The sequence below is a fragment of the Oncorhynchus keta genome, chromosome 34, assembly GCF_023373465.1.
Source record: "Oncorhynchus keta strain PuntledgeMale-10-30-2019 chromosome 34, Oket_V2, whole genome shotgun sequence".
In the NCBI taxonomy this organism is placed as follows: Eukaryota; Metazoa; Chordata; class Actinopteri; order Salmoniformes; family Salmonidae; genus Oncorhynchus; species Oncorhynchus keta.
Genome location: NC_068454.1, coordinates 40,781,015 through 40,805,568, shown reverse-complemented (window position 1 = coordinate 40,805,568; position 24,554 = coordinate 40,781,015). Strand labels below are relative to the sequence as shown.

Below are 24,554 nucleotides of genomic sequence, written 5' to 3'. Positions count from 1 at the left end.
TTGTGGAGTAACTACAATGTTGTTGATCCATCCTCAGTTTTCTCCTATCACAGCCATTCAATTCTGTAACTGTTTTAAAGTCATCATTGGCCTCATGGTGAAATCCCTGAGGTTTCCTTCCTCTCCGGCAACTGAGTTAGGAAGGACTCCTGTATCTTTGTAGTAACTGGGTGTATTGATACAGCATCCAAAGTGTAATTAATAATGCTCAAAGGGATATTCAATGTCTGCTTTTTTTCTACCAATAGGTGCCCTTTTTAGCGAGGCATTAGAAAACCTCCCTGGTCTTGGTGGTTGAATCTGTATTTGAAATTCACTGTTCGACAGAGGGACCGACCTTACAGATAATATGTGTGGGTTACAGAAATTAGGCAGTCATTCAAACATCATGTTAAACACTATTTTTGCACATAGTGAGTCCATGCAAATTATTATGTGACTTGTTTAGCACATTTTCACTCTTGAACTTATTGAGGCTTGCCATAACAAAGGGGTTAAATATGTATTACACTCAAAACATTTCAGCTTTTCATTTGTTATTCATTTGTACAAATTTCGAAAAAACATAATCCCACGTTTACATGATGGGGCATTGTGTGTAGATCAGTGACACACAATCTTAATGTGATCCATTTTAAATTCAGGCTGCAGCACAACAAAATGTGTAACAAATGGAGGGGCGGGAATACTTTCTGGAGGAACTGTGTGTGAATGGCAGCTGTATGAACTTAACTAGGCGACGGTGAGAGCTGATGTTGACTGGTGTTCTGTCCCGGCCTTCCTCCTCTAGTCTCCTGCTCTGTGCTCCAGTCTTCAGCAGCAGCAGGCAGGTCTACACAGTACACAGTGTGGCTCACGGTGCTATCTGATAGCTCTAGCTCGCCCCACCCCCCTAGCCTTACCTCAACACCCCCCTCCCCTGTCTTCACTACCTGCCACACTGCCACACACGAGTGCGCTCACACACAACGCACACCAACACACACACACACACACACACACACACACACACACACACACACACACACACACACTACTACCTCTGTCGTGGTCTTACTGTAGATATTTCTGTTCCCATTTAGAGCAAATGGCTTTTTATACCGGCATTGTTCCTGGCCCCCTCTGATTATTGCTTTATGTCCCCTTGAGCAGGCTATATGCGGCGGGTAGTTGTGCAAGTAGTAGCTGGCTACAACCAAACCCTTCTTATGTATAAACTAATTCAATGTTATCTGTACTGTTATTCCTTAGTTACCTCCTGACACAGGCTGACAAGTCAAGGTAATTAACATTAGCGTTATCAGTATTTATTCCCATTTCCAACGTACAGCACCTTTGCCTTGTCACAGTTGTATCCCTCCGAAAGTCAATCATTGTTTGTCACTTTTCTGATGTCATGTTGAATTTACATGTCTTTTTCTTAAAAACTCACGGCAAACTCGAAGGACACCGAGCTCTTTGAAATGCCCAAAGTATTCGCAAGGACGATGGTACGTCTTCTGGTTCGCCCAGGGTTACCTAGAAATATTTAGGCTGGTCTAGTTTGTAGTTGTGTTTGTTGTGATTTCGACTATAGGCACGTCCCAAATGGCACCCTATTCCCTATGTGGTGCACTACTTCTGACCAGAGCCCAATGTAAAGTATTGCACTATATCGGAATTGAGGTGCCATTTGGGACTCCACCTTAGACTATGCTGTTTATTAGCTTTAGTGTTGAAGTAACGTCCATGAAAACATAGTTTGGAAGGCCTTTGAGGATCTTTTATGGGTTCTAAGTCGGTGCACCACAAGGCCTGTCAAAGCAAGTCCACCGCGCCGACATTGAATCAGGGTGATCGACTGTCTCTTTTCACTCATAGTCCTGTCACCGCACGTCATTCTGTCTGTGTGGTTACGAAGCAGAGGACGCGTCCCAAATGGCACCCTGGTCCCTATGTAGCGCACTGCTTTTGACCAGGGACCGATAGTCCGCTATTTGGGACGTGTCCACGCCGAAGTCTCTTTCCCTCAAATGAGTGTCGTTCTACCAATCGTTTCCGCTGCCTGGTTGCAGGCAGGCTGAGTGCTGGAGGTAGTTTTCTGTCAAATCGCAGTTCTTTTGGAACACCGCCGCCCGTCGCCGGCTGCGTGTGAGGCGATGTTCAAATTCTGTCACCGGTCTCGTGAAGCAGCGAGCGCGTTTATGTGAGGAAACTTGTTTTGCACTACGTAGGCGCCACATGCACCTAAATAGAACAAAGACCAAAGAGCACAGATAAACACACACACACACACACAAAGACAAACAAAGTCACTCATACACACACCCCACACAATGTTTTGCTATTTTTCCTTTACTACACGCAAACGTCATAACTGCTTGCTTGCTGCTGAATAGCTCTCATTCATGGAACCAGTGAGAAGCATCAGACCATGAAGACTACAGCCAGTATGTTGGATCTGTCCTTATTTACCCTCATCATAAATCCTTATCAAAGCTTAGTCACACTGTCTCTGCCTCACACACACACCACACACACACACACACACACACACACACACTGAAGACGGATTCAGAGCTTCAAGGCGTCAGTGCTGACATGAATCAGTGTGTGTGTGTGTGTGTGTGTGTGTGTGTGTGTGTGTGTGTGTGTGTGTGTGTGTGTGTGTGTGTGTGTGTGTGCGTGTGCGTGTGCGTGTGTGCGTGCGTGTGTGTGCGTGCGGGTCGGCTGAAGGCACCTTTTCCCAGAACCATGGCTGGTGGATAAAGTCTTATGACATGCAGGGCTGGAAATATTCAGTCTTATGTCCCTGGCTGTACTGGGCTGTGTTCTGTGGCACACACACACACACACACCAGCGATGTGCTACTCAAGCGCTCTCCTTTCACTGGGAGAAAGGGGTCAGGAGAAAGGCCCTCTTTCGCGAACGTTTTGTCTCCACAAAGCCGGCCTGATCACCTCCATGCATGCAAATGACTTGCCTCCATTGTACTAGTTGTAAGTGATATTCTTGTGCAGGATAGTTAAATGAAAACAATGACACGGTCTCCCCTCTGGCCTCTGAGTAAGGGAGTGGATTACACAGCTCTTTGTGTGTCCATGTAACATGCCACGGAGTTGGATGTCTACTTTGAAAACGACAGGGTGCAAGAATGGTACGTGTGCTGCTACGGTTCACCGATGGCATCTGTCTTCTTGTTTACCGCGTGTCTCTTTGTCGGTGTGAATTCGGAGACGCCTTCTGCTGTGAAGACGCTCCTGTGTCCTTGTGTTTCAGTTGCAACGCGTTGCCGAGCCGGAGAACTCTGAAGAACTCCCGGCTGGTCTGTAAGAAGGACGACGTTCACGTCTGCATCATGTGCCTGCGAGCCATCATGAACTACCAGGTGAGAGTCTCTCCGGTCCCCGGGCTAACCCAGCACATAGCGTGCGTCCCTAATGGGACGCAAAATGGGACGTAAAATGGAGGGTTGGAAGCGCACACGCACCCGCCCTCATCCATCATCGGCCCAATTCAGTTTGTCGTCTACCATGTTTTCCGCAACACATTATGTCTCAAGTTTCTCTTTGTTACGTAAAAGGAGTCACTCCCTGTTTATTAAATGAGATCTCTCTCTTTTTCTCTCCCTCCATCCCTCTCTTGCTCCATCCATTTTTGACGACCCAGTACGGCTTCAACATGGTGATGTCCCACCCGCACGCTGTGAATGAAATTGCACTAAGTCTGAACAATAAGAATCCCAGGTGAGATGGAAGCGTTGTGTCTGGTGTTAAACAGCTCCTCCACTTAGTGATACACGTCCACTATCTATAAAGCGCATCAAAGTATTAGTGCTGATCTAGGATCAGGTCCCCCCCTCTGTCTATATTATCGCATTCATGAGGATCTAAAATGCACAACTGGTTGTAGATCAGCACTCCTGACTCCTACTCTGAGACGCTTCACGAATACAGGCCCTTCCCTCCCCTTATTGCTGCACCTGCTCTTTCAGCGTCCAAATTGTGTGCGAAGCCAAGCATCCAGCACTAACTCATTCCTCCAGCCAGACAGACAGCTCAGGGTACCGCTGGCACACTGCTAAACACCGGCAGCTGCACAGAGCACCAGGCGACAGGAGGCGCCTTTTTTACTCGGGGGGGGGTGTTGTTTATCGAAGTGTGTGTAGCGCGCGTGCGTGTCTTTGTGTCCGCTTGCGTCGCGCGCGCGCACATGTGTGAACACCAACCCCTGTGTGAGTGTATGCGTGTGTGTTCATGCTGGGTTGAAAGGGGGTTTGCCGAGCTGTCTCAAATCGTCTGTCAAATAACACCTCTACCGTAGTCTGTGACCCAGGCAGAGAATTCCTCCAGGATTACAGTGGAATACATTTTTTTTTTTAAGAATAGAATAGAATATCATATTTGGACTTTTAATGAATGAGCTGACGGTACTTTTCTTCCATCACCCATAGGGATTATGGCTGAGGGATTCACTCTGGAATATACGCTACTATTTAATCCTCTCGATTATATCAACGGACCTGCATATTACATGTTCAGATGTTAGGTAGACATTTTTAGATCCAGTCACGTGATCTGATAGAAACACATGATGTTACCTCGGATGAACCTCGGTAGTGCGTACGGCCCAGAACGTCACTGGGGCAAAGCGTTCCTGCCATCCCGGACCTACAGTCGTATGAAAAGGTTTGGGCACCCCTCTGAGGCTGCGTAGTAGATCCCAGGTGGCATGCCATTAATTTTCTAATAAAAGCTGAGTACTGGGGGTATTGTCCTGACAAATATTTTTAGTGTAGCAAATATTAAGTTGTATGAAATTAAATTAGATGTGAAATATAGGCTATGCAAAAATGTGGGCACCCTTGTCATTCTGTTGATTTGAATACCTGTGAATACTTGATTCATTGGAACACACAATTGGTTCTGTGAGCTCATTAAGCCTTGAACTTCATAGACAAGTGCATCCAATCATGAGAAAAGGTATTTAAGGCCAATTGCAAGTTGTTGTTCTCTTTGACTCTCCTCTGAAGATTGGCAACATGGGGGCCTCAAAACAACTCTCAAACGACCTGAAAACAAAGATTGTTCAACATTATGGTTTAGAGGAAGGCTACAAAAAGCTATCGCTGAGATTTAAGCTGTCAATGTCCACTGTGAGGAACATAGTGAGGAAATGGAAGACCACAGGCACAGTTCTTGTGAAGGCCAGAAGTGGCAGGCCAAGTAAAATATCAGAGAGGCGAAGGATGGTGAGAACGGTGAAAAACAGCCCACAGACCACCTCCAAAGACCTACAACATCATCTTGCTGCAGATGGCGTCACTGTGCATCTTTCAACAATTCAGCGCACTTTGCACAAGGAGAAGCTGTATGGGAGAGTGATGCGGAAGAAGCCTTTTCTGCACACATGCCACAAACAGAGTCGCTTGAGGAATGCAAACGCACATTTGGACAAGCCAGCTTCATTTTGGAATAAGGTGCTGTGGACCGATGAAACAAAGATGGAGTTATTTGGTCATAACAAAGGACGTTATGCATGGCGGCAAAAGAGCACAGCGTTCCAAGAAAAAAACACTTGCTACCCACAGTCAAATTTGGTGGGGGTTCCATCATGCTGTGGGGCTGTGTGGCCAGTGCCGGTACTGAGACTCTTGTTAAAGTTGAGGGTCGCAATGGATTCCACTCAATATCAGCAGATTCTTGGGAATCGTTTTGAAGAATCAGTCACAAAGTTGAAGTTACGCCGGGGCTGGATATTTCAACAAGACAACGACCCAAAACACTGCTCAAAATCTACCCGGGCATTTATGCAGAGGAACAAGTACAATGTTCTGGAATGGCCATCCCAGTCCCCAGACCTGAATATCATTGAGAATCTGTGGGATGATTTGAAGCGGGCTGTCCATGCTCGGCAACCATCAAACCTAACTGAACTGGAGATGTTTTGTAAGGAGGAATGGTCCAAAATACCTTCATCCAGAATCCAGACACTCATTAGAGGCTATGGGAAGTGTCTAGAGGCTGTTATTTTAGCAAAAGGAGGCTCTACTAAATATTGATGTGATTTTTCTATTGGGGTGCCCAAATTTATGCACCTGTCTAATTTTGTTTTGATGCATTTTGCACATTTCCTGTTAATCCAATAAACCTCATTTCACTACTGAAATATTACTGTGTCCATCAGCTATTTGATAGATCAAAATGAAATTGCTGATCCAAACACCCAATTATTTATAAATGGAAATCATGGAAATTGTCATATGACTGTATATACTAGGTGGTGTCAGAGGCAGGCCCAAAGTCATAGACTGTTCCCTCTGCTACCCCACGGTAAGTGGTACCGCAGCGCCAAGTCTAGGTCCAAAAGGTTCCTTAACAGCTTCTGCCTCAAGCCATAAAACAGCTGAACAATCAATCAAATGGCCACCCGGACTATTTGCATTGACCCCCCCCCACCCCTTTATTTTTACACTGCTGCCACTCGCTGTTTATTATCCCCTACCTACATGTACAAATGACCTTGACTACCCTGTACCCCCGCACATTGACCCGGTACCGCCTGTATGTAGCCTCATTATTGTTATTTTATTTTGTATTATTACTATTTACATTTTTTTTTTTTTTACTTTAGTTTATTTTGTAAATATTTTCTTAACTCTATTTCATTAAAACTGCATTGTTGGTTAGGGGCTCGTAGGTAAGCATTTCACGGTAAGGGTCTACACCTGTTGTATTCGGCGCATGTGACAAATACAATTTGATTTGATTTGACGGCACCCTACTCCCTTCATAGTGCACTACTATTGGCCATGGCGCTCTGGTCCAAACGAGTGCACTAGAAAGGGTATAGGGTGCCATTTGGGATCCGACCGTTATGTAACCTTGTGGCAGAAATGATGGGTCGGTGTTGGCAGTGGCGCCGCGTTACGTTAACCGTTCCTTCTCTTCTTCTTCTCCTTTCCCAGAACCAAAGCTCTGGTGTTGGAGCTGCTGGCCGCCGTGTGTCTCGTGAGGGGGGGACACGAAATCATTCTCTCTGCGTTCGACAACTTCAAGGAGGTGCGGTATGGGGGACGCGCGGAGCAAGAGGATAATGCTGTGCTATTGTGTCTAAGCAGTGGAATTTGACATAGTTGACGCCGTGAGTCGTTTGGTAGGAGGATATTATCGAGGGGCGCAGCGCCGGCTGTATCAAAGCCTTTAGACATGTTGCTTCGCATCTCTCAGACAGAAATGACAGCTCACTGGCCTCTCAGGCCCACAGAGAAATCAGTTCTGTGTTTTGTTAGTGATTTTACAGGCCCTTCAAAGATGTATTCAGTACAGCCTGATCAGGGGGCTGTATGTATCTCAGAGTTAGAGTGCTGTTCCAGGATCAGGTCGCCCTGTCCATGTAATCTTCAGTTCATTACGATCTAAAAGGGAGAGCTGATGCTAGATCAGCACTCATACCCTGTGTTGTATGCAGTGAATTGTGTATTTGATCTCCTCTAGAAAGGAGGGGAGTAAGGTGGAGTCTGGGGTGGCCTGGCATCTCTACAGCAGTCCCATTTTCTAGGCCGGCTCGGGGAACTTGGGCCGACTGCAGTTAATGCAATATTTACACCCAGAATGAAATATTGAGCATTACAGTCTGTTGCATTTCACTGTTATTAGAGGTGGAATATCAACTTCTATTGCTCAGAGCTGCTCACCCATAAGCAGAAGGTAGAGACATAGCCATGTGTGCCAATGCATCTATTCAAGTCAATGGATAGCGATTGACCATTCGCAATAGATGTGGTTAGAGGGGTCAATGTCGATAAAACAAAGGAGCTGATCGTGGACTTCAGGAAACAGCAGAGGGAGCACGCCCCTATCCAGATGACGGGACCGCAGTGGAAAGCTTCAAGTTCCTCGGCGATCTGAAATGGTCCACCCACACAGGCAGTGTGGTGAAGAAGGCGCAACAGCACCTCAGCAACCTCAGGAGGCTGAAGATATTTGGCTTGGCACCTAAAACCCTCACAATTGAGAGCATCCTGTCGGACTGTATCACCGTCTGGTACGGCAATTGCACCGCCCGCAACCGCAGTGCTCTCCAGAGGGTGGTACGGTCTGCCCGAAGAAACACCAGGGTAAAACGACCTGCCCTCCAGGACACCGACAGCACCCGATGTCACAGGAAGGCCAAAAAGATCATCAAGGACAACAACCACCCGAGCCACTGCCTGTTCACCCCGCTATCATCCAGAAGGCGAGGTCAGTGCAGGTGCATCAAAGCTGGGACCGACAGACTGAAAGACAGCTTTTACCTCAAGGCCATCAGACTGTTAAACAGCCACCATTAGAGAGGCACCTTAGAGGCTGCTGCCCCATATACATAGACTTGAAGTCACTGGCCACTTTAATAATGGAACACTAGTCAATTTAATAATTTTGCTTTACTCATCTCATAAGTATATACTGTTCTATTCTACTGTATTTAGTCTATGCCACTCCTACATTGCTCATCCTAATGTTTATATATTCCTTAATTCCATTATTTCAATTTTAGGTTGTGTGTATTGTTATGTATTGTTAGATATTACTGCACTGTTGGAGCTAGAAACACAAGCATTTCACTACACCCGCAATAACATCTGCTAAACATGTGTATGTGACAAATAACAATTGTATTTGATTTAGATTATCTTGTTGGTTGGCAGTGTCATATAAATTGTAATATAAAAACAGCGCTTTCTTGTTCAGCTTTTTGTGTTTTGTGCAAAGAACTGATACAATCCGAGTGTTATGTTGGCTTGCTTAAGTTGAAATCGAGCTCTCCCTCTTTGAGGAGGCTTGTTGTGAGGGGGTTCTTGACTCTCCGCTCCGTGGGCTAGAAGGGGTTGTTTGAGTGGGGGGCAGGGTGCAGTCTGGGGCACAGAGCATTGTGTATGAAGGCTGCGCTTATGCACTCCAATCCCATCTCTTCCCCTCTCTCCTCCTCATCTCCTTGACTCTTCATCTCTCCCCTGTCTGTCTCCCCTTCCCTGGCTCTGAGCACCTTCTGAACTATAGAGCTGCATCCCTCTCTCTCTCTTCTCCTCCCACCCTCTCTCTGCCTCTCACCCCTCCCTCCCTCTCTCTCGCTCTTCTCCCCCCCCCCCTCTCTCTCAGAGACGTAGATATGGTAATCGCAGTGGGAGAAATGAGGTCGCGTGTGTTTAAGAAGCCCTATGTCAGGGGCTCCGCTTCATATTTTAGCAGGGAGGGAGCCAGAGTGATGGGAGGGAGTGAGGAGACAATACATGGGTATGACAGAAACATTTCCTTTCTCAACCTGAGGTAATATGTATGTTGCGTTGCAACGGATAAGGCTTGCTTCCCAAATGGCATCCTATTTTATTTACAATAACAAAATGAACGATTGATTGTTTCTCTGGCAGGTGTGTGCTGAGACGCAGCGGTTCGAGAGGCTGATGGAACACTTCAAGGACATGGACAACAACATCGACTTTATGGTACACGACATTTCCACTGGACTAGCTATCGATTGCTAGGCTACATCGTATCCTGAAATCACAGACCCTGTCGCTTGCCATTGAATTAATTCTATCATTAGCCAACCACGCGCGCGGAATCCTCGCCAACTCAGTTTGTTTTGCCGCAGAGTTCCTACTAATATGTTTGAATAGAAATGGATGAGGCAGCATGCTGTGTGGTGTGTGTCAACAAAATGCATGCTTTTTCTAAATGTGCCACACTGCCTCCCCTCCGAGGCTCCCCATTGGTCCGTGTGTGCATGAGAGTCCAACCAGTCACAAGTCAACTCTGAGCCATTTGGTAGCGGGCCAGTCATTTGACACAAGCACGAAAGCAAACAGATTTGTCAGACGGGGCCTGGCGTCTCTCACACAGTCGACTCTGAGCTTCTTAAGGAAGTCCATTAAGACAGTATTAGCAAGGAGAATGCACTGACACGGTGACACTCCACTGCGCACATTAGACTGAGGAGGCCGTGTCCCAAGTGGGACCCTAATTCCCTGGTCAAAAGTAGGGCACTACGTAGGGATTTGGCTGCCATTTGGGACACGGCCTGACGTGACTCCCTTCATCTGCCCATGTAACAAGATGGATGCAGCCAGATCATTTCCATGCACACGCTTATTTACAGGCCCTGGAGTCTGTGGATGAGTCCCAAACAGCACCCTATTCTCTTTAAAGAGCACTACTTTTCACCGGGGCCAATGGGGCTCCGGTCAACAGTAGTGCACTATATAGGGAGTAGTGTACCATTTGAGACGTACGCTACATGCGTCCCCCTGTAAATGCATTGGATGCTTTTGGTTTCGCTTGGTGTGAAATTCACTCTGTATGCTTTTCTTAATGTTTGCCGGTGCCTGTAGGTGGCGTGTATGCAGTTCATCAACATCGTGGTCCACTCGGTAGAGGACATGAACTTCCGGGTTCACCTGCAGTATGACTTCACCAAGCTCTGTCTGGACACCTACCTGGATGTAAGTCCTCTGCGTAAATAGCCAAGTTATTCTCAAGTTAATACTCTTTGTGTGTATTTATTCCTCATTATTATTTTTCTACTATTTTGTGGAGTAAGCATTTCGCTGTCAGTCCACACCTGTCGTTCTTCGAAGCACGTGACAAACACAGTTTGATTTGATCTGAGGTAGATGTACAGTAGATTTATAGACCGCAAATATATAAAGAAGCTGTTCAACAGTGGGGTATATGGTAACAACATGGATCTACGCGTCATGGGCGTTTCACTGACTCTTCCTCTCGCCTCTCCCGTCTGTCTGTGTAGAAGCTGAAGCACACGGAGAGTGACAAGCTGTCGGTGCAGATCCAGGCCTACCTGGACAACGTGTTTGACGTGGGCGCCCTGCTGGAGGACGCCGAGACCAAGAACGCCGCGCTGGAGCGCGTGGAGGAGCTGGAGGAGAACATGTCACATGTGAGAGGACACGACAACCACGCGCAGACTTCCTGTCTCCATCCCTTGACTGCTCGTGACGCTCTCCACTGACTCTTGCCACCCCACATTTGACACTTTTCACTAACTCACTCCACCCGTCCCTACTTTCTGAATCCTCAATTGCTCTTTCACCACTTCAGTCCCATCTCTTCGCCCCCCTATAAGAACCCAGTCTGCCCTCTTCTAGTGACTGTATCTAGTCTGTTTTGACCTACTGACTGCTATTTGATGCCGTACAGACGTCAGCGTGCTGCGCTGCACAGCCGTGTCGGAGAGGGATCTCTGTCACACCGGCTTTCCATCACATGCCTCTCTCTCAAAGGCCCTTTAGATTAGTCTCATGCTTTCAGTTAGCAGTCATCAACACACACACACACACAGACAGAGAGACACACACACTGCCCTCCTAGCCTAACTCTAGAAAAGTCCACATTTTTGTTCAGATCAGGGTGTCCACAAACTCCAGAGGAAGGGCATTTGACATGAATGCTTTGATGGCTAATGTTTCCTTCGTGTGTCACAACACATGGCTGATGTCAAATGATGCATGATTTGCACACACGTACACCTTCTATGTAATACACCCCTGTGTGATTATGACTTGCATACATGTGTGTTAAAGGCTACAACCACTTTTATTGGGATGTGACTAGTGATGAGCACCAGTATCGAGTATTCGATATGATATGATATTGTTGAGCAAGCCATATCGGGATACCGGTGTATCCGTCCCGTTAGCCTACACTGTTATGTACAAAAGTGTACATGGCTGTTCCTGCATGCACAACACCCTCACACAGTCCTCTGTGTGTCCATGCCACGTTGAACCTTGACCTTTGCTCTCCCAGATGACGGAGAAGCTGCAGGACACGGAGAACGAGGCCATGTCCAAGATCGTGGAGCTGGAGAAACAGCTGATGACGCGCAACAAGGAGCTCGACTCGATCCGGGTGAGACTCACTCCCCTACAACTCACCCCCGTGGCCTAAATCAACGGGGGGGGGGGGGTGAATAACACTATTAGACAGACACAGGTCGATCATTCTCAACGCCTGTTTGTATCGAGCTTCTAAGGAGTGCTGATCTAGGATCAGGTCCACCCCTTCCGAGCGATCTTATTTATTGTGATCTAAAAGGCTAAACTGATCCCTATACTGTGAGTCAGCGCTCCTACTCTGAGATGCCTTCATAGTAAACCGCCCCCTGGTCTGCGTACATACATTGACATCTCCGTTCCCCGTCCCCCAGGAGGTGTACAAGGACGCCAACTCGCAGGTGCACACGCTGCGGCGGATGGTGAAGGAGAAGGACGAGGCCATCCAGAGGCAGTGCAACCTGGAGAAGAAGATCCACGAGCTGGAGAAGCAGGGCACCATGACGATCCAGAAGAAGGGCGACGGGGACATCTCCAACCTGCCCTCGCCGCCCGCCCCCGGGGGCCCGCTGGTGGCTGGCGTGCCAGGGGTCTATAACGGGGGCACGGTCAGCCCGATGGGGTCGAATGGGGTCCCGGGGATGCCCGCGCCGCCCCCTCCTCCTCCCCCACCGCTTGTGCCTGGGACGGGTAGGTGGAGTTCTAGACCAATCCCGTCCAGGTTTACTGTTTAGTCCCAGACGGTAGCTAAACAGTCTGGATTGCTAGTTTCACAACACGCCCTTACATTTTTTGCTGTTCTGGCATTTGAGTTGTGACAAACAGACGCAGAGGCAGAGCTGGAGAAAGATAGCCGAGAGAGTGAGCAGGAGGGAGGGAGAGAGCACTTGGCATGTTGTCCTCTCAATTCCACGCTTTGTTTCTCTCTTTCTCATTCCCTTTCTCTTTTTTTGTCTCTCTCTCTCTCTCTCTCATTCCCTCTTCTCTATTTCTTTCCCTCTCTTCCAGTGCCAAATGGGCCTTTGGCTGGTCCCGCCGCCCCTCCCCCGCCGCCCCCTCCTCCCCCGCCTCCCCCCGGCCCCATGGAGGTGTCTGCTCCCCTGCCCCCGCCTCCACCCCCCATGGCCCCCCCGCTCCCGGGCTGTGGATCCCCCACCGTCATCTTCAACTCAGGGTTAGCAGGTAAGGTCCTCACACTCAGACGCCGCCCACATGAGACACTGCCCCTGCGTCTCAAATGGCACCCTATTCCCTTTGTGGTGCACTGCATAGGGAATAGGGTGCCATTTGAGACGCTCACTATGTGTGTGGATGTGGATGAATCACACTGTAGCAGACAATGGAAGATGTGATTTCATGATAAGCTTTCGTTCTGTCGATGTGTGCTGGCGGTGTCGGCTATCAGCGATCTCAATGACAACCCTCCTTCGATGCATTTACGAACGGTCATTATCAAGTGTTGTCTCAGCCCTTATCATAATAGGTCACTGAAAGGACACCCGTGTGCTCTCCATTGCTTCTAAATTCACTGTCTACGTGGACACCGTGTCGCCTCATTGGCTGAGCAGTCTGTCTGTTTGTGTGGGTATGACTGACAGCAGTAGAACAGGAGACAAGCCTCCTGAGATCCTCTAGGCCTTTTCTACCCTGCTTTCCTCCTGTCACAGCAGTCCTCCTTGATCAGTGTGTCCGATGCTGTTTACTCGAAGCTATTTCAAGCTGCTTGACTTCCTGGATATCAGGGCCATCTGGACACTGGGCAGCCATGGGTGACTCAGAGCTGATGGGACAGCCTCCTCCTTAACCGGTCACTCACCTCCCTAACCTATCACTGCAGCCTTTGACCAGTTGATACAGAGTTGCAATGTAGCACAAGATCGTTACAGAATTTGACCGGTCACTATGAATATGTGACTCTTGTCTAAAGAATCTACCATGCAGTATGACAGTAATAGCATTAGTACACGTTGAGGTATAAAGCTTGTTTTGAACACACAAAGGAATGGTTGGTTTGGTCTAGTGGGGATATATTATTTGACTAATATCTCTTTCTCTATTCAAAATGGAAGCACAATGTTATTTTGTTCTCAATGATTTCTCTGGTTGTTTTCTCTCTACTTTTGTTTTCTGCAAACCAGAGGGGCCCATCAAACTGTTCTGTAGGTTTTCTCTGTCATGTGGTTGTGTTTTACCCCCCCGAGTATTTGGAAATTGTATTTTTAGTCTCAACCTCAAATGTGAAGATGGACGCACACGCACGCAAGAAAGCACAGACACACACACACACACAGAGAGGAACAAGGTCCACGTAAAGAGATGGCCACTCATGCCCTAGGCACTACATTGATATTCTTTTAGTCTAGCCAAGAATGAAATTGGACTCTTTGTTTCATGCATTCTCTTTGAATTTGCTGACGACTGCTGGCAAACTCCCCCCAAATATTCTTTACTTTTCACTGCTGGACTGTAGAAGTCTTGGGCGCACCAAAATATGAAACAACAGTCTCCCCACAAAACGTGGACCACAGTACATGGACACCTGGTAACAGTCATTTGTCAACATTACGGGATCCTGAAATGCTGGTCCTTAGCCTGCTAAATGTAATGGGATGAGACAAGGTACAGTCTGACTTAGTCTTGACAGTTGTGATGGGAAAGCACTGAAAATGCCACATTTCCAACTCCTGCATGGTCTCCCTGTTGTACTGTAACGTGTGTGTGTGTGTGTGTGTGTGTGTGTGTGTGTGTGTGTGTGTGTGTGTGTGTGTGTGTGTGTGTGTGTGTGTGTGTGTGTGTGTGTGTGTGTGTGTGTGTGTGTGTGTGTTGTGATGTCTGGTAGTGTCTGTTGTTGTATGCTGAAACACATTGACGTGCCGCTGCAGGCAGGCTGATGGTGATAGTAAGATAGGAGAGTGTTGCACAGGCCTGGAATGCCCTGGTTGTCACACTCTCCGGTCCTAATCCTTATCTCTCTGCCCCGCCACCGGCGGTACCTCTGTCAGTCTGTCAGTCTGTCTGTGCCTCGTGGCATCACGAGTATGGTCATAATCCTAGTCTATAAAAACATAATCTGCTGCTGTGCCAGGGATGACAAGCCTGGCCATATGCACATTCAATATCATAGCTAACTCAATCTGGTGTACCCCAAGGCTCTATTCTGGGCCCACTACTGAATGCAACGTCTTGGTTAAAAAAAGGTTAAATCAATAAACTGTAGTAGCTATGGCTAGCAGTACAGAGCTAGCCAGGGCACATCAGGCCCTGCTATGGAAATAACTGTAGAGCACCTCTCCAGCTTTCTCTGTGGGATTTTAATGAATGGGCTCTTAAGCCTCCTGTTACAGCAGAGGGAGAACTCTCCATGTGTGACACCACCTCCAGTCACATAAAATCCTGGGTACGTCCCAAATGGCAGCCTATGCCCTATATAGTGCACACCTTTTGGCCAGAACCATACGTTCTCTGGTCACAGTTAGTGCTCTATAAAGGGAATAGGGTGCCATTTGGGATGCCGACCCTGTCTACCCCTCCGTCACACGACCGTGCACTATGTGTTTGTGAGCGTGATGATGGACATGGCGGATGGAGTGCTTTACTGGATAATTGATCTGTGTTTCACTGTGCAGCCGTGAAGATTAAAAAGCCCATCAAGACCAAGTTCCGTTTGCCCGTGTTCAACTGGGTGGCGCTGAAGCCCAACCAAATCAACGGCACTGTGTTCAACGAGATCGACGACGAGAGGATACTGGAGGTAGGGAACCCTCCACTCGCCCCCACGTGTATGCACTTCACACTCGGAACTACTATTAAAGCTATGATGGTCTACCGCACTTCAAACAACGTGTAGGCCGCTCACCACAGGGCAGGTTGCTTACGATTCAAACCTTCTCACTTGATGCACTGTACTGCTCACTGTGCTTCTACGCCTGCATTGCTTGCTGTTTGGGGTTTGAGGCTGGCTTTCTGTACAGCACTTTGTGACATCAGTAAGAAGGGCTTTATAAATACATTGGATTTGATTTGACATTTGATTTGATGTGTGTCTTCAACCTCAGGACCTGAACGTGGATGAGTTTGAGGAGATGTTCAAGACGAAAGCCCAGGGCCCGGCCATCGATTTGATCATGAGCAAGACCAAGGTCATCCAGAAGGGGCCCAACAAGGTGGCACTGCTGGACGCCAACCGGGCCAAGAACATGGCCATCACCCTGAGGAAAGTGGGAAAGGCCCCTGAGGAGATCTGCAAGGCCATCCAGCTGTAAGACACAGTGGCCTCTTCGGGTTACGTCCCAATGGCGCCCTATTACTTATATGGTGCACAATGCTGGTCAAAAGTAGTGCACTATGTAGGGAATAGGGTGCCAATTGGGATGCAATTTCTTGTTGTCTTCTTTACCTATGTAGTTTTATAAATGAGGGTCCATTTGGTTATGGTGGTGTGCATGTGTGTGCTTGTTAGCCTTTATTGACAGGTTGTGTCTGCATAGCGTGTGTGTCTATGTCTCCAGTCTCCATATTAACTGTTAACCCCCCCCCCCCGCCAGGTTTGACCTGCGCACCCTGTCGGTGGACTATGTGGAGTGTCTGATGCGCTTCCTGCCCACGGAGAGCGAGGTGAAGATCATGCGTCAGTACGAGAAGGAGAGGAAGCCCGTGGAGGCGCTGACGGACGAGGACCGCTTCATGATGCACTTCAGCAAGATCGAGCGACTCATGCAGAAGATGACCATCATGGCCTTCATTGGCAACTTCTGTGAGAGCGTACAGATGCTGACGCCGGTGAGGGCCGTGACTCCATGGATGTGCCCCAAATGGCACCCTATTCCCTACATAGTGCATTCCTTTTGAACAGAGCCATATGGGCCCTGGTCAAGAGTAGTGCACAAAATAAGGATTTGTTTCAGGTTGTCGGTGACTGGAGAGGAGGATTGGCTTTTTTTGAGTTTGACTTATCCTCCTCTTCTCTGACTTTAGTTCTACTTCCTTCTCTCTTGTTCTTCACAGCAACTCCATGCGGTCATCGCAGCATCTGTGTCAATAAAGTCCTCGCAGAAACTCAAGAAAATTCTCGAGGTAAGCGACTCGTTGCAGAAATTCTGTGCGTCGGAAATATCCTGCCCTGAACAATGTGTTGAAAATATTGTTCCTGGCTGCCTTCTGTGTTGTTCTAATATGCTCTTTTTCTTCAGATCATCTTGGCGCTCGGAAACTACATGAACAGCAGCAAACGGGGAGCGGTATACGGTTTCAAGCTGCAGAGTTTAGATTTGGTAGGAGATTCTTCTCTCCCGAATGTATTGCTAGTGCATGACGTGCTTTAGGATTGCTACTCGTCCACTACGTAGGCCATAGGGTGCCGTTTGGGACGCAAGCACTGTCTTCACACTACTTTTTTTTTTTTTTAACCCCCCACAGCTACTGGACACCAAGTCGACAGACCGGAAAATGACTCTGCTGCACTACATAGCCAATGTGGTGAAGGAGAAGTACCAGCAGGTCAATCTGTTCTACAACGAACTGCATTACGTGGAGAAGGCCGCAGCAGGTACGGTTCACCGTGGAGCTCCGTGTGATTGCAGCGATGAAGGGCTGACGATGCTACAAGAGATCCTAGCGTGGGTCCCAAATAGCACCCAGTTCCCTATATAGCGCTACTACTTTTGACCGGAAGTCGTGCGCTATAATAGGGAGAAGGGTGCTGTTTAGGACATGCCACCTAAATTATGGATTTGGACAGGATTGTAGCATATCTTTGGTCTGCAGGCATTTCCATTGCGCTGTATCCACAGCCATCATCTCAGAGAATGGGTGATGATGTTGTTCACTTGTTGGGGCTCCTCCACTCTGTGTGTTGCTCTAGGGAGATGTGCTGTATGGCCCTCCTTAATGGGGAGCGCGCCGCTTCAAACTGTACCCAATTCTGCGTGCGTGTATCTGTGTGTGCGTGTACTCGTACATGGCTGTGTGTGTGTTTGTGTGTGTGTGATCTCAGTGTCGTTAGAGAACGTTCTGCTGGATGTGAAGGAGCTCCAGCGGGAATGGACCTGACCAAGAGAGAGTACAGCATGCACGGTCACAACACCATGCTCAAAGACTTCATCACACACAACGAGGGCAAGCTGAAAAAGCTGCAGGACGAAGCCAAGATCGCGCTGGTAAACCTCGCCTCGCTGAATTTGTCATGTGCAATTAAGGCGACGCTCACAAGGCATTTATACATGATATTCTTCAAGAATCAATGGTTATATGTCATTTATCCAAAAGTTTTCAAATGCATTTACCAATCCCAGATTGCCCCTTTTTATATAGGTTTGATCAAACTATTTCCTTTATGATCGACAGATCAACAAATGCAAAATGTGCTATTTGTCTCTGACAGGACGCCTTCGACGAGGCCGTCAAATTCTTCGGCGAGAATTCCAAAACGACGCCCCCGTCCGTGTTCTTCCCGGTGTTTGTGCGCTTCGTCAAGGCCTACAGGGTGAGACTGGTATTGCTCTCTTACACACCCGTCATGTTCCACACCCACACACTACGCAGGGCGCTGGTACGGCTGTGTGTTTGAGCCCTCTGTCTAAATATGTGCGTGTGCGTGCGTGTTCTGTCAGCAAGCGGAGGAGGACAACGAGCAAAGGAAGAGAGCAGAGCTGATGATGATGGAGAAGCTTCTGGAGCAGGAGGCCATGCTGGACCAGGAGGACCAGAAGGTAGACTCTCCTTCCCCCTCTCCTTCTCCCTCCTTCCCCTCTTCCCAGAAGGTAGGCTCTCCTTCTCCCTCCCTTCTCCCCCTCTCCTTCTCCCTCCTCCCCCTCTTCCCAGAAGGTAGGCTCTCCTTCCCCCTCCCTTCTCCCTTCTCCCCTCTCCTTCCCCCTCCCTTCTCAGAAGGTAGGCTCTCCTTCCCCCTCCCTTCTCCCCCTCTCCTTCTCCCTCCTCCCCCTCTTCCCAGAAGGTAGGCTCTCCTTCCCCCTCCCTTCTCCCCCTCTCCTTCTCCCTCCTCCCCCTCTTTCCAGAAGGTAGGCTCTCCTTCCCTCTCCCTTCTTCCCCTCTCCTTCTCCCTCCTCCCCCTCTTCCCAGAAGGTAGGCTCTCCTTCCCTCTCCCTTCTTCCCCTCTCCTTCTCCCTCCTCCCCCTCTTCCCAGAAGGTAGGCTCTCCTTCCCTCTCCCTTCTTCCCCTCTCCTTCTCCCTCCTCCCCCTCTTCCCAGAAGGTAGGCTCTCCTTCCCCCTCCCTTCTCACCCTCTCCCTCATCCCCCAGGACTAATGATGGGAGGATCATCTCCTGCTGGTGGGGCAGCTATATTAGGTACTGCAGACAGACACCTAGTGTGTCACATCAAGTCAGTATCAGCAAGTATATAACCAGTGAATAGAACCAGTTAGTAAACCAACCAGTGAATAGAACCAGTTAGTAAACCAACCAGTAAATATAACCAGTTAGTCAATAGAACCAGTTAGTAAACCAACCAGTGAATAGAACCAGTTAGTAAACCAACCAGTCAATAGAACCAGTTAGTAAACCAACCAGTGAATAGAACCAGTTAGTAAACCAACCAGTAAATAGAACCAGTTAGTAAACCAACCAGTTGGTAAACCAACCAGTGAATAGAACCAGTTAGTAAACCAACCAGTCAATAGAACCAGTTAGTAAACCAACCAGTCAATAGAACCAGTTAGTAAACATAAACAGTATATATAATATAGACAGTATAACCTTTCTAGTGGACACATTAGGGACCAGCTTGTACAGTGGAGTAAACTGTGTGTGTGTGTGTGTGTGTGTGTGTGTGTGTGTGTGTGTGTGTGTGTGTGTGTGTGTGTGTGTGTGTGTGTGTGTGTGTGTGTGTGTGTGTGTGTGTGTGTGGGGGGGGGGGGTCTCACCACCAGTCTCCGTCCCATAAGAACACCCGGGGCAGGAGTCAGCAGCAGGAGGTGATAGCTGAGCTGAGGAAGAAGCAGGTGAAGGATACGGGTAGCCGCCACGTCTACGAGGGAAAGGACGGAGCCATCGAGGACATCATCACGGGTAAACAGGACCGGGGGGCCAATCACCATCAGTTCTACATATCACACACACCTTACTTATATACGTGCACATAAATACACGCATACAAATGTGTACACACGCACATTCATGCGCACACAGATATACACATCTACACACACGAACACACACGCAGGCAGGCCTGTGCAGAAGAAGCTCTCCCCCTGCTCTAGTACGGCTAGCATGGTTAAGACACAAACTTACACACAGGGCGCTCTGCATGCAGTTCCTCTCCTCGGCTCGATCATTAACACTGGGTATCTAAACGGCTAACAAGTACCTCTTAACTCTGGAACTGATTGAACTGTCAATCCGAAAGGCTTTACTACACCTTGATCCTACGGTAGAAACATGCTTTGACCATCCAGCTAGCCTAACGTAGACACTCGGAGCCGGCTCAAATGTCCGTAGGATCATTATCCACTATCCCGTCGTAGCTTTGTAGCAGTTAGTAATGTCAGCTATCCCGTCGTAGCTTTGTAGCAGTTAGTAATGTCAGCTATCCCGTCGTAGCTTTGTAGCAGTTAGTAATGTCAGCTATCCCGTCGTAGCTTTGTAGCAGTTAGTAATGTCTGCTATCCCGTCGTAGCTTTGTAGCAGTTAGTAATGTCTGCTATCCTGTCGTAGCTTTGTAGCAGTTAGTAATGTCTGCTATCCCATCGTAGCTTTGTAGCAGTTAGTAATGTCTGCTATCCTGTCATAGCTTTGTAGCAGTTAGTAATGTCTGCTATCCTGTCGTAGCTTTGTAGCAGTTAGTAATGTCTGCTATCCTGTCGTAGCTTTGTAGCAGTTAGTAATGTCTGCTATCCTGTCGTAGCTTTGTAGCAGTTAGTAATGTCTGCTATCCTGTCATAGCTTTGTAGCAGTTAGTAATGTCTGCTATCCCATTGTCTTTGTATTAGCTTTGTAGCAGCAGTTAGTAATGTCTGCTATCCCGTCGTAGCTTTGTAGCAGTTAGTAATGTCTGCTATCCCATCGTAGCTTTGTAGCAGTTAGTAATGTCTGCTATCCTGTCATAGCTTTGTAGCAGTTAGTAATGTCAGCTATCCCGTCGTAGCTTTGTAGCAGTTAGTAATGTCTGCTATCCCATCTTAGCTTTGTAGCAGTTAGTAATGTCTGCTATCCCATCGTAGCTTTGTAGCAGTTAGTAATGTCTGCTATCCTGTCATAGCTTTGTAGCAGTTAGTAATGTCTGCTATCCTGTCGTAGCTTTGTAGCAGTTAGTAATGTCTGCTATCCTGTCGTAGCTTTGTAGCAGTTAGTAATGTCTGCTATCCTGTCGTAGCTTTGTAGCAGTTAGTAATGTCTGCTATCCTGTCGTAGCTTTGTAGCAGTTAGTAATGTCTGCTATCCTGTCGTAGCTTTGTAGCAGTTAGTAATGTCTGCTATCCTGTCGTAGCTTTGTGACAGTTAGGGGTGTAGACGGGCCGTGCTGAGGGTATAGTCTCCCGGACCAGATACCATGGTTACGTCCCTAATGGCAACTTATTCCCTACTACTTTTGACCAGAGACCTATGGGGCACTATATAGGCCATAGGGTGCAAATTTGTAGGCCATAGGGTGCAATTTGGGGATGCAGCCCCATGTATTGATCTGCTTTATTAAAATACACGACCCCTCCGTTCCACAGAGAAGACATACGACCGTAGGCCATTTACATTCTGTGTGGTTTGGCATATATAACACTATTAACACTAATTCTCTATAACAATCACACATAACTGTATTCTAGCTGACAAGCTAAAAGCCTGTCTTGTAACATTTTAACATTGGCGCTCCATAAGATACAGTATAATTGCCCTAGGGGCGCAAAATTCAAAGACATTTCCCCAAAATGCCCAGATTTTTCCCAGTTGGAAGATTCCCGGAATCAGGAGGGGATACGCAGCAAGTCCAGGAATCCTCCAAGCGGGATTGGGAAAGTTCAGCCCTGAAGGCCTATTGTAGACTGTAACCCTCTATAGAATGTGTTAGTGTCTCTCTGCTCCAGTCTTCTGATGGTTTGTAGGGTGTGCTAACCTGTGCTAAAACCCTGTAGATGTGTGCTACTCCTTACTGTCGTGTCTTGGCTGTTGTTGTTGTTGTTGTTGTTTCAATGCAGTGCTGAAGACAGTGCCCTTTACCGCCCGCACAGCCAAACGGGGCTCTCGGTTCTACTGCGAGCCCGCTCGCAATGAGGAGAACCATTACTAAAGCTTAGAACTCTCTCTCTGAAAGGTCGCTGTAAATACTGTGCTGTCCTTCTTCTTCGTCTCTCTCTTTGTCCGTACTCTCACAGCGTGTTGTGTTCCCTCTCACTCTGTGTTATCCGTACTCTCACAGCGTGTTGTGTTCCCTCTCACTCTGTGTTATCCGTACTCTCACAGCGTGTTGTGTTCCCTCTCACTCTGTGTTATCCGTACTCTCACAGCGTGTTGTGTTCCCTCTCACTCTGTGTTATCCGTACTCTCACAGCGTGTTGTGTTCCCTCTCACTCTGTGTTATCCGTACTCTCACAGCGTGTTGTGTTCCCTCTCACTCTGTGTTATCCGTACTCTCACTCTGTGTTATCCCTGTCAGTCGTGTGTGTGCGCGTGGGTGTGGTGTGTCGGCGTCACCACCTCCGCCCCTTCTAGCAGGGGGAGGAAGCGGTTTGTGGGAGGAGTCTCCGATGTCCCCTCCGTTACCCTGCATGAAGCGAGTCATCCCCGTTATTCAACCTCATCCATTTGTGTCACCAACCATAGCAAACCATAATGTCACAGAAATACTCCTAGCAGTCAGCCAGGCTATTGACATTTGCCCTGAGGAGGGTGAGATGGGTAGATGGTTAAGAAATGTACCACGTCTCACTATACAGTACAAGGAATACTGCAGCGTTACAGAGTACATGTCAATGGGACAGTAAGTGCCCTCTGCTGTTAAAAAGGAGGAAGTGTGTCCTAGACCGAAACAGATCTCACTGGCCATCATCCAAGTTTACACTCCTACATGTTATGCTGACTAGTATTAGTGCTAGTAGTTCTACTATATAGTAAAACTTCTGCTTCAGTATATATCGTATACTAGTCAGTATTGTAATCAGCATAGCAGAGTATTCTTTTGCCTATAATTATATAGTAATTCATCAATTGTCAGTTTTGATGTATTGATAGCCTTGACTTATTTTAAAATGGCTGTGGCATTATACCTTGCTTGTGTGTTCATCTGTCCATCATGAAAACAGAGTGTTGTGTTCATCTGTCCATCATGAAAACAGAGTGTTGTGTTCATCTGTCCATCATGAAAACAGAGTCTTGTGTTCATCTGTCCATCATGAAAACAGAGTCTTGTGTTCATCTGTCCATCATAAAAACAGAGTGTTGTGTTCATCTGTCCATCATGAAAACAAGAGTGTTGTGTTCATCTGTCCATCATGAAAACAGAGTGTTGTGTTCATCTGTCCATCATGAAAACAGAGTGTTGTGTTCATCTGTCCATCATGAAAACAGAGTGTTGTGTTCATCTGTCCATCATGAAAACAGAGTGTTGTGTTCATCTGTCCATCATGAAAACAGAGTGTTGTGTTCATCTGTCCATCATGAAAACAGAGTGTTGTGTTCATCTGTCCATCATGAAAACAGAGTGTTGTGTTCATCTGTCCATCATGAAAACAGTGTGTTGTGTTCATGTATTACTGTGCTGTTGGTTGGGTTCCTGCATGCCTCTGGCTTTCTCCCGCTTCAAACCCAGAATACCCCGTTCCCAGTTCCCCCTGCTCTGGTCTAGGGCGTTATGTGTGGCTGATTCTGAGCCTTGTAAGTTATATGTAAACGCCCCTGGACCAGATCTCCAGTTTCCCTTGCCTTGTGCTCGGCTCAAACTCTTTGGTGCTGGATCATATTCGCATCACATGACTCTCTGTGGTTTGTCTGGTCACCTTTCTAACGTATTGCACGAAGCATGAATGATTCATTTCTGACACGCGTTCTCGGACTTGGATGTCACATTAATTTCCATTTTGTGCAACTAACACACAGCCAGATACATGTCCTGAATTGTTGTTGAGCCATTTAAAAAGGGACAGGCCTCAGTATTTCTAAATGTTTCATAACTTACAGTTGAGTTCACGTCCCATGCCCATGTATCTGGCTGAATGCATGCCGTTCTTTGGTTTGTTTTTTTATTCAACATATAACTTTTTCGTGTATGTTGAAAAAAACACTTGTTGGGTTTTTGTTTGTGATAACTAAGTCTTCGTGCAAAATGTGTTTGGCACTATTTGCTCATGCTGGTAGTCACTCTGGAAAGCAGCCTGGGTGTTTTTTTTAGACAGAAAAACAGAGAGAAAAATAAAACTCTTTGATTTACTCGTCCTTTGTGCCTGCAGTATCAATTAGCAGCATATCTTAGTAAGCTCTACCCCTCTAACACCTTAGTCTTGCCCTATCCTGTCCAATGACCTCTGCCTGCCCCCCCATTGGCCGCTTTGCTCGCTCAGCACTCCTCCACTGTGTAAAAACACCCCTCTGGTCACCCTGCTTCTTTAACCTCCATTTTGTCTTCTCTTCATCCATCCAGCCCTAAAGAAGAATAATATTACTAAATTTCCCAATGTCCACTCGAGGGTAAGGAATTCCTCCAATAGCACCCCTGTGGTGGTGGATGTGTCCCAGACCTGGCAAGCATCTCTTTTTTACCTCCCCTTGAGTTACCTACCACTGAGGGCTTTCTCTACTTCATACT

At 47.5% G+C, this 24,554-nt stretch overlaps 1 protein-coding gene across 1 annotated transcript in view; it reads left to right on the top strand.

Moving 5' to 3' along the window:
* The window catches only part of LOC118366682 (formin-like protein 2), an 82,567-nt gene that overhangs the window by 54,570 nt on the left and 3,443 nt on the right, over positions 1–24,554 (top strand). The window contains 21 exon segments of the mRNA XM_052493870.1: positions 1,252–1,281; positions 3,260–3,368; positions 3,650–3,726; positions 6,948–7,041; positions 9,390–9,464; positions 10,350–10,460; positions 10,766–10,915; positions 11,785–11,886; positions 12,185–12,500; positions 12,819–12,992; positions 15,437–15,561; positions 15,866–16,068; positions 16,355–16,589; positions 16,815–16,883; positions 17,000–17,080; positions 17,226–17,355; positions 17,803–17,838; positions 17,841–17,965; positions 18,190–18,291; positions 18,419–18,517; positions 19,693–19,831. Of these exon segments, the coding sequence (XP_052349830.1) occupies positions 1,252–1,281; positions 3,260–3,368; positions 3,650–3,726; positions 6,948–7,041; positions 9,390–9,464; positions 10,350–10,460; positions 10,766–10,915; positions 11,785–11,886; positions 12,185–12,500; positions 12,819–12,992; positions 15,437–15,561; positions 15,866–16,068; positions 16,355–16,589; positions 16,815–16,883; positions 17,000–17,080; positions 17,226–17,355; positions 17,803–17,838; positions 17,841–17,965; positions 18,190–18,291; positions 18,419–18,517; positions 19,693–19,831 (2,582 nt within the window).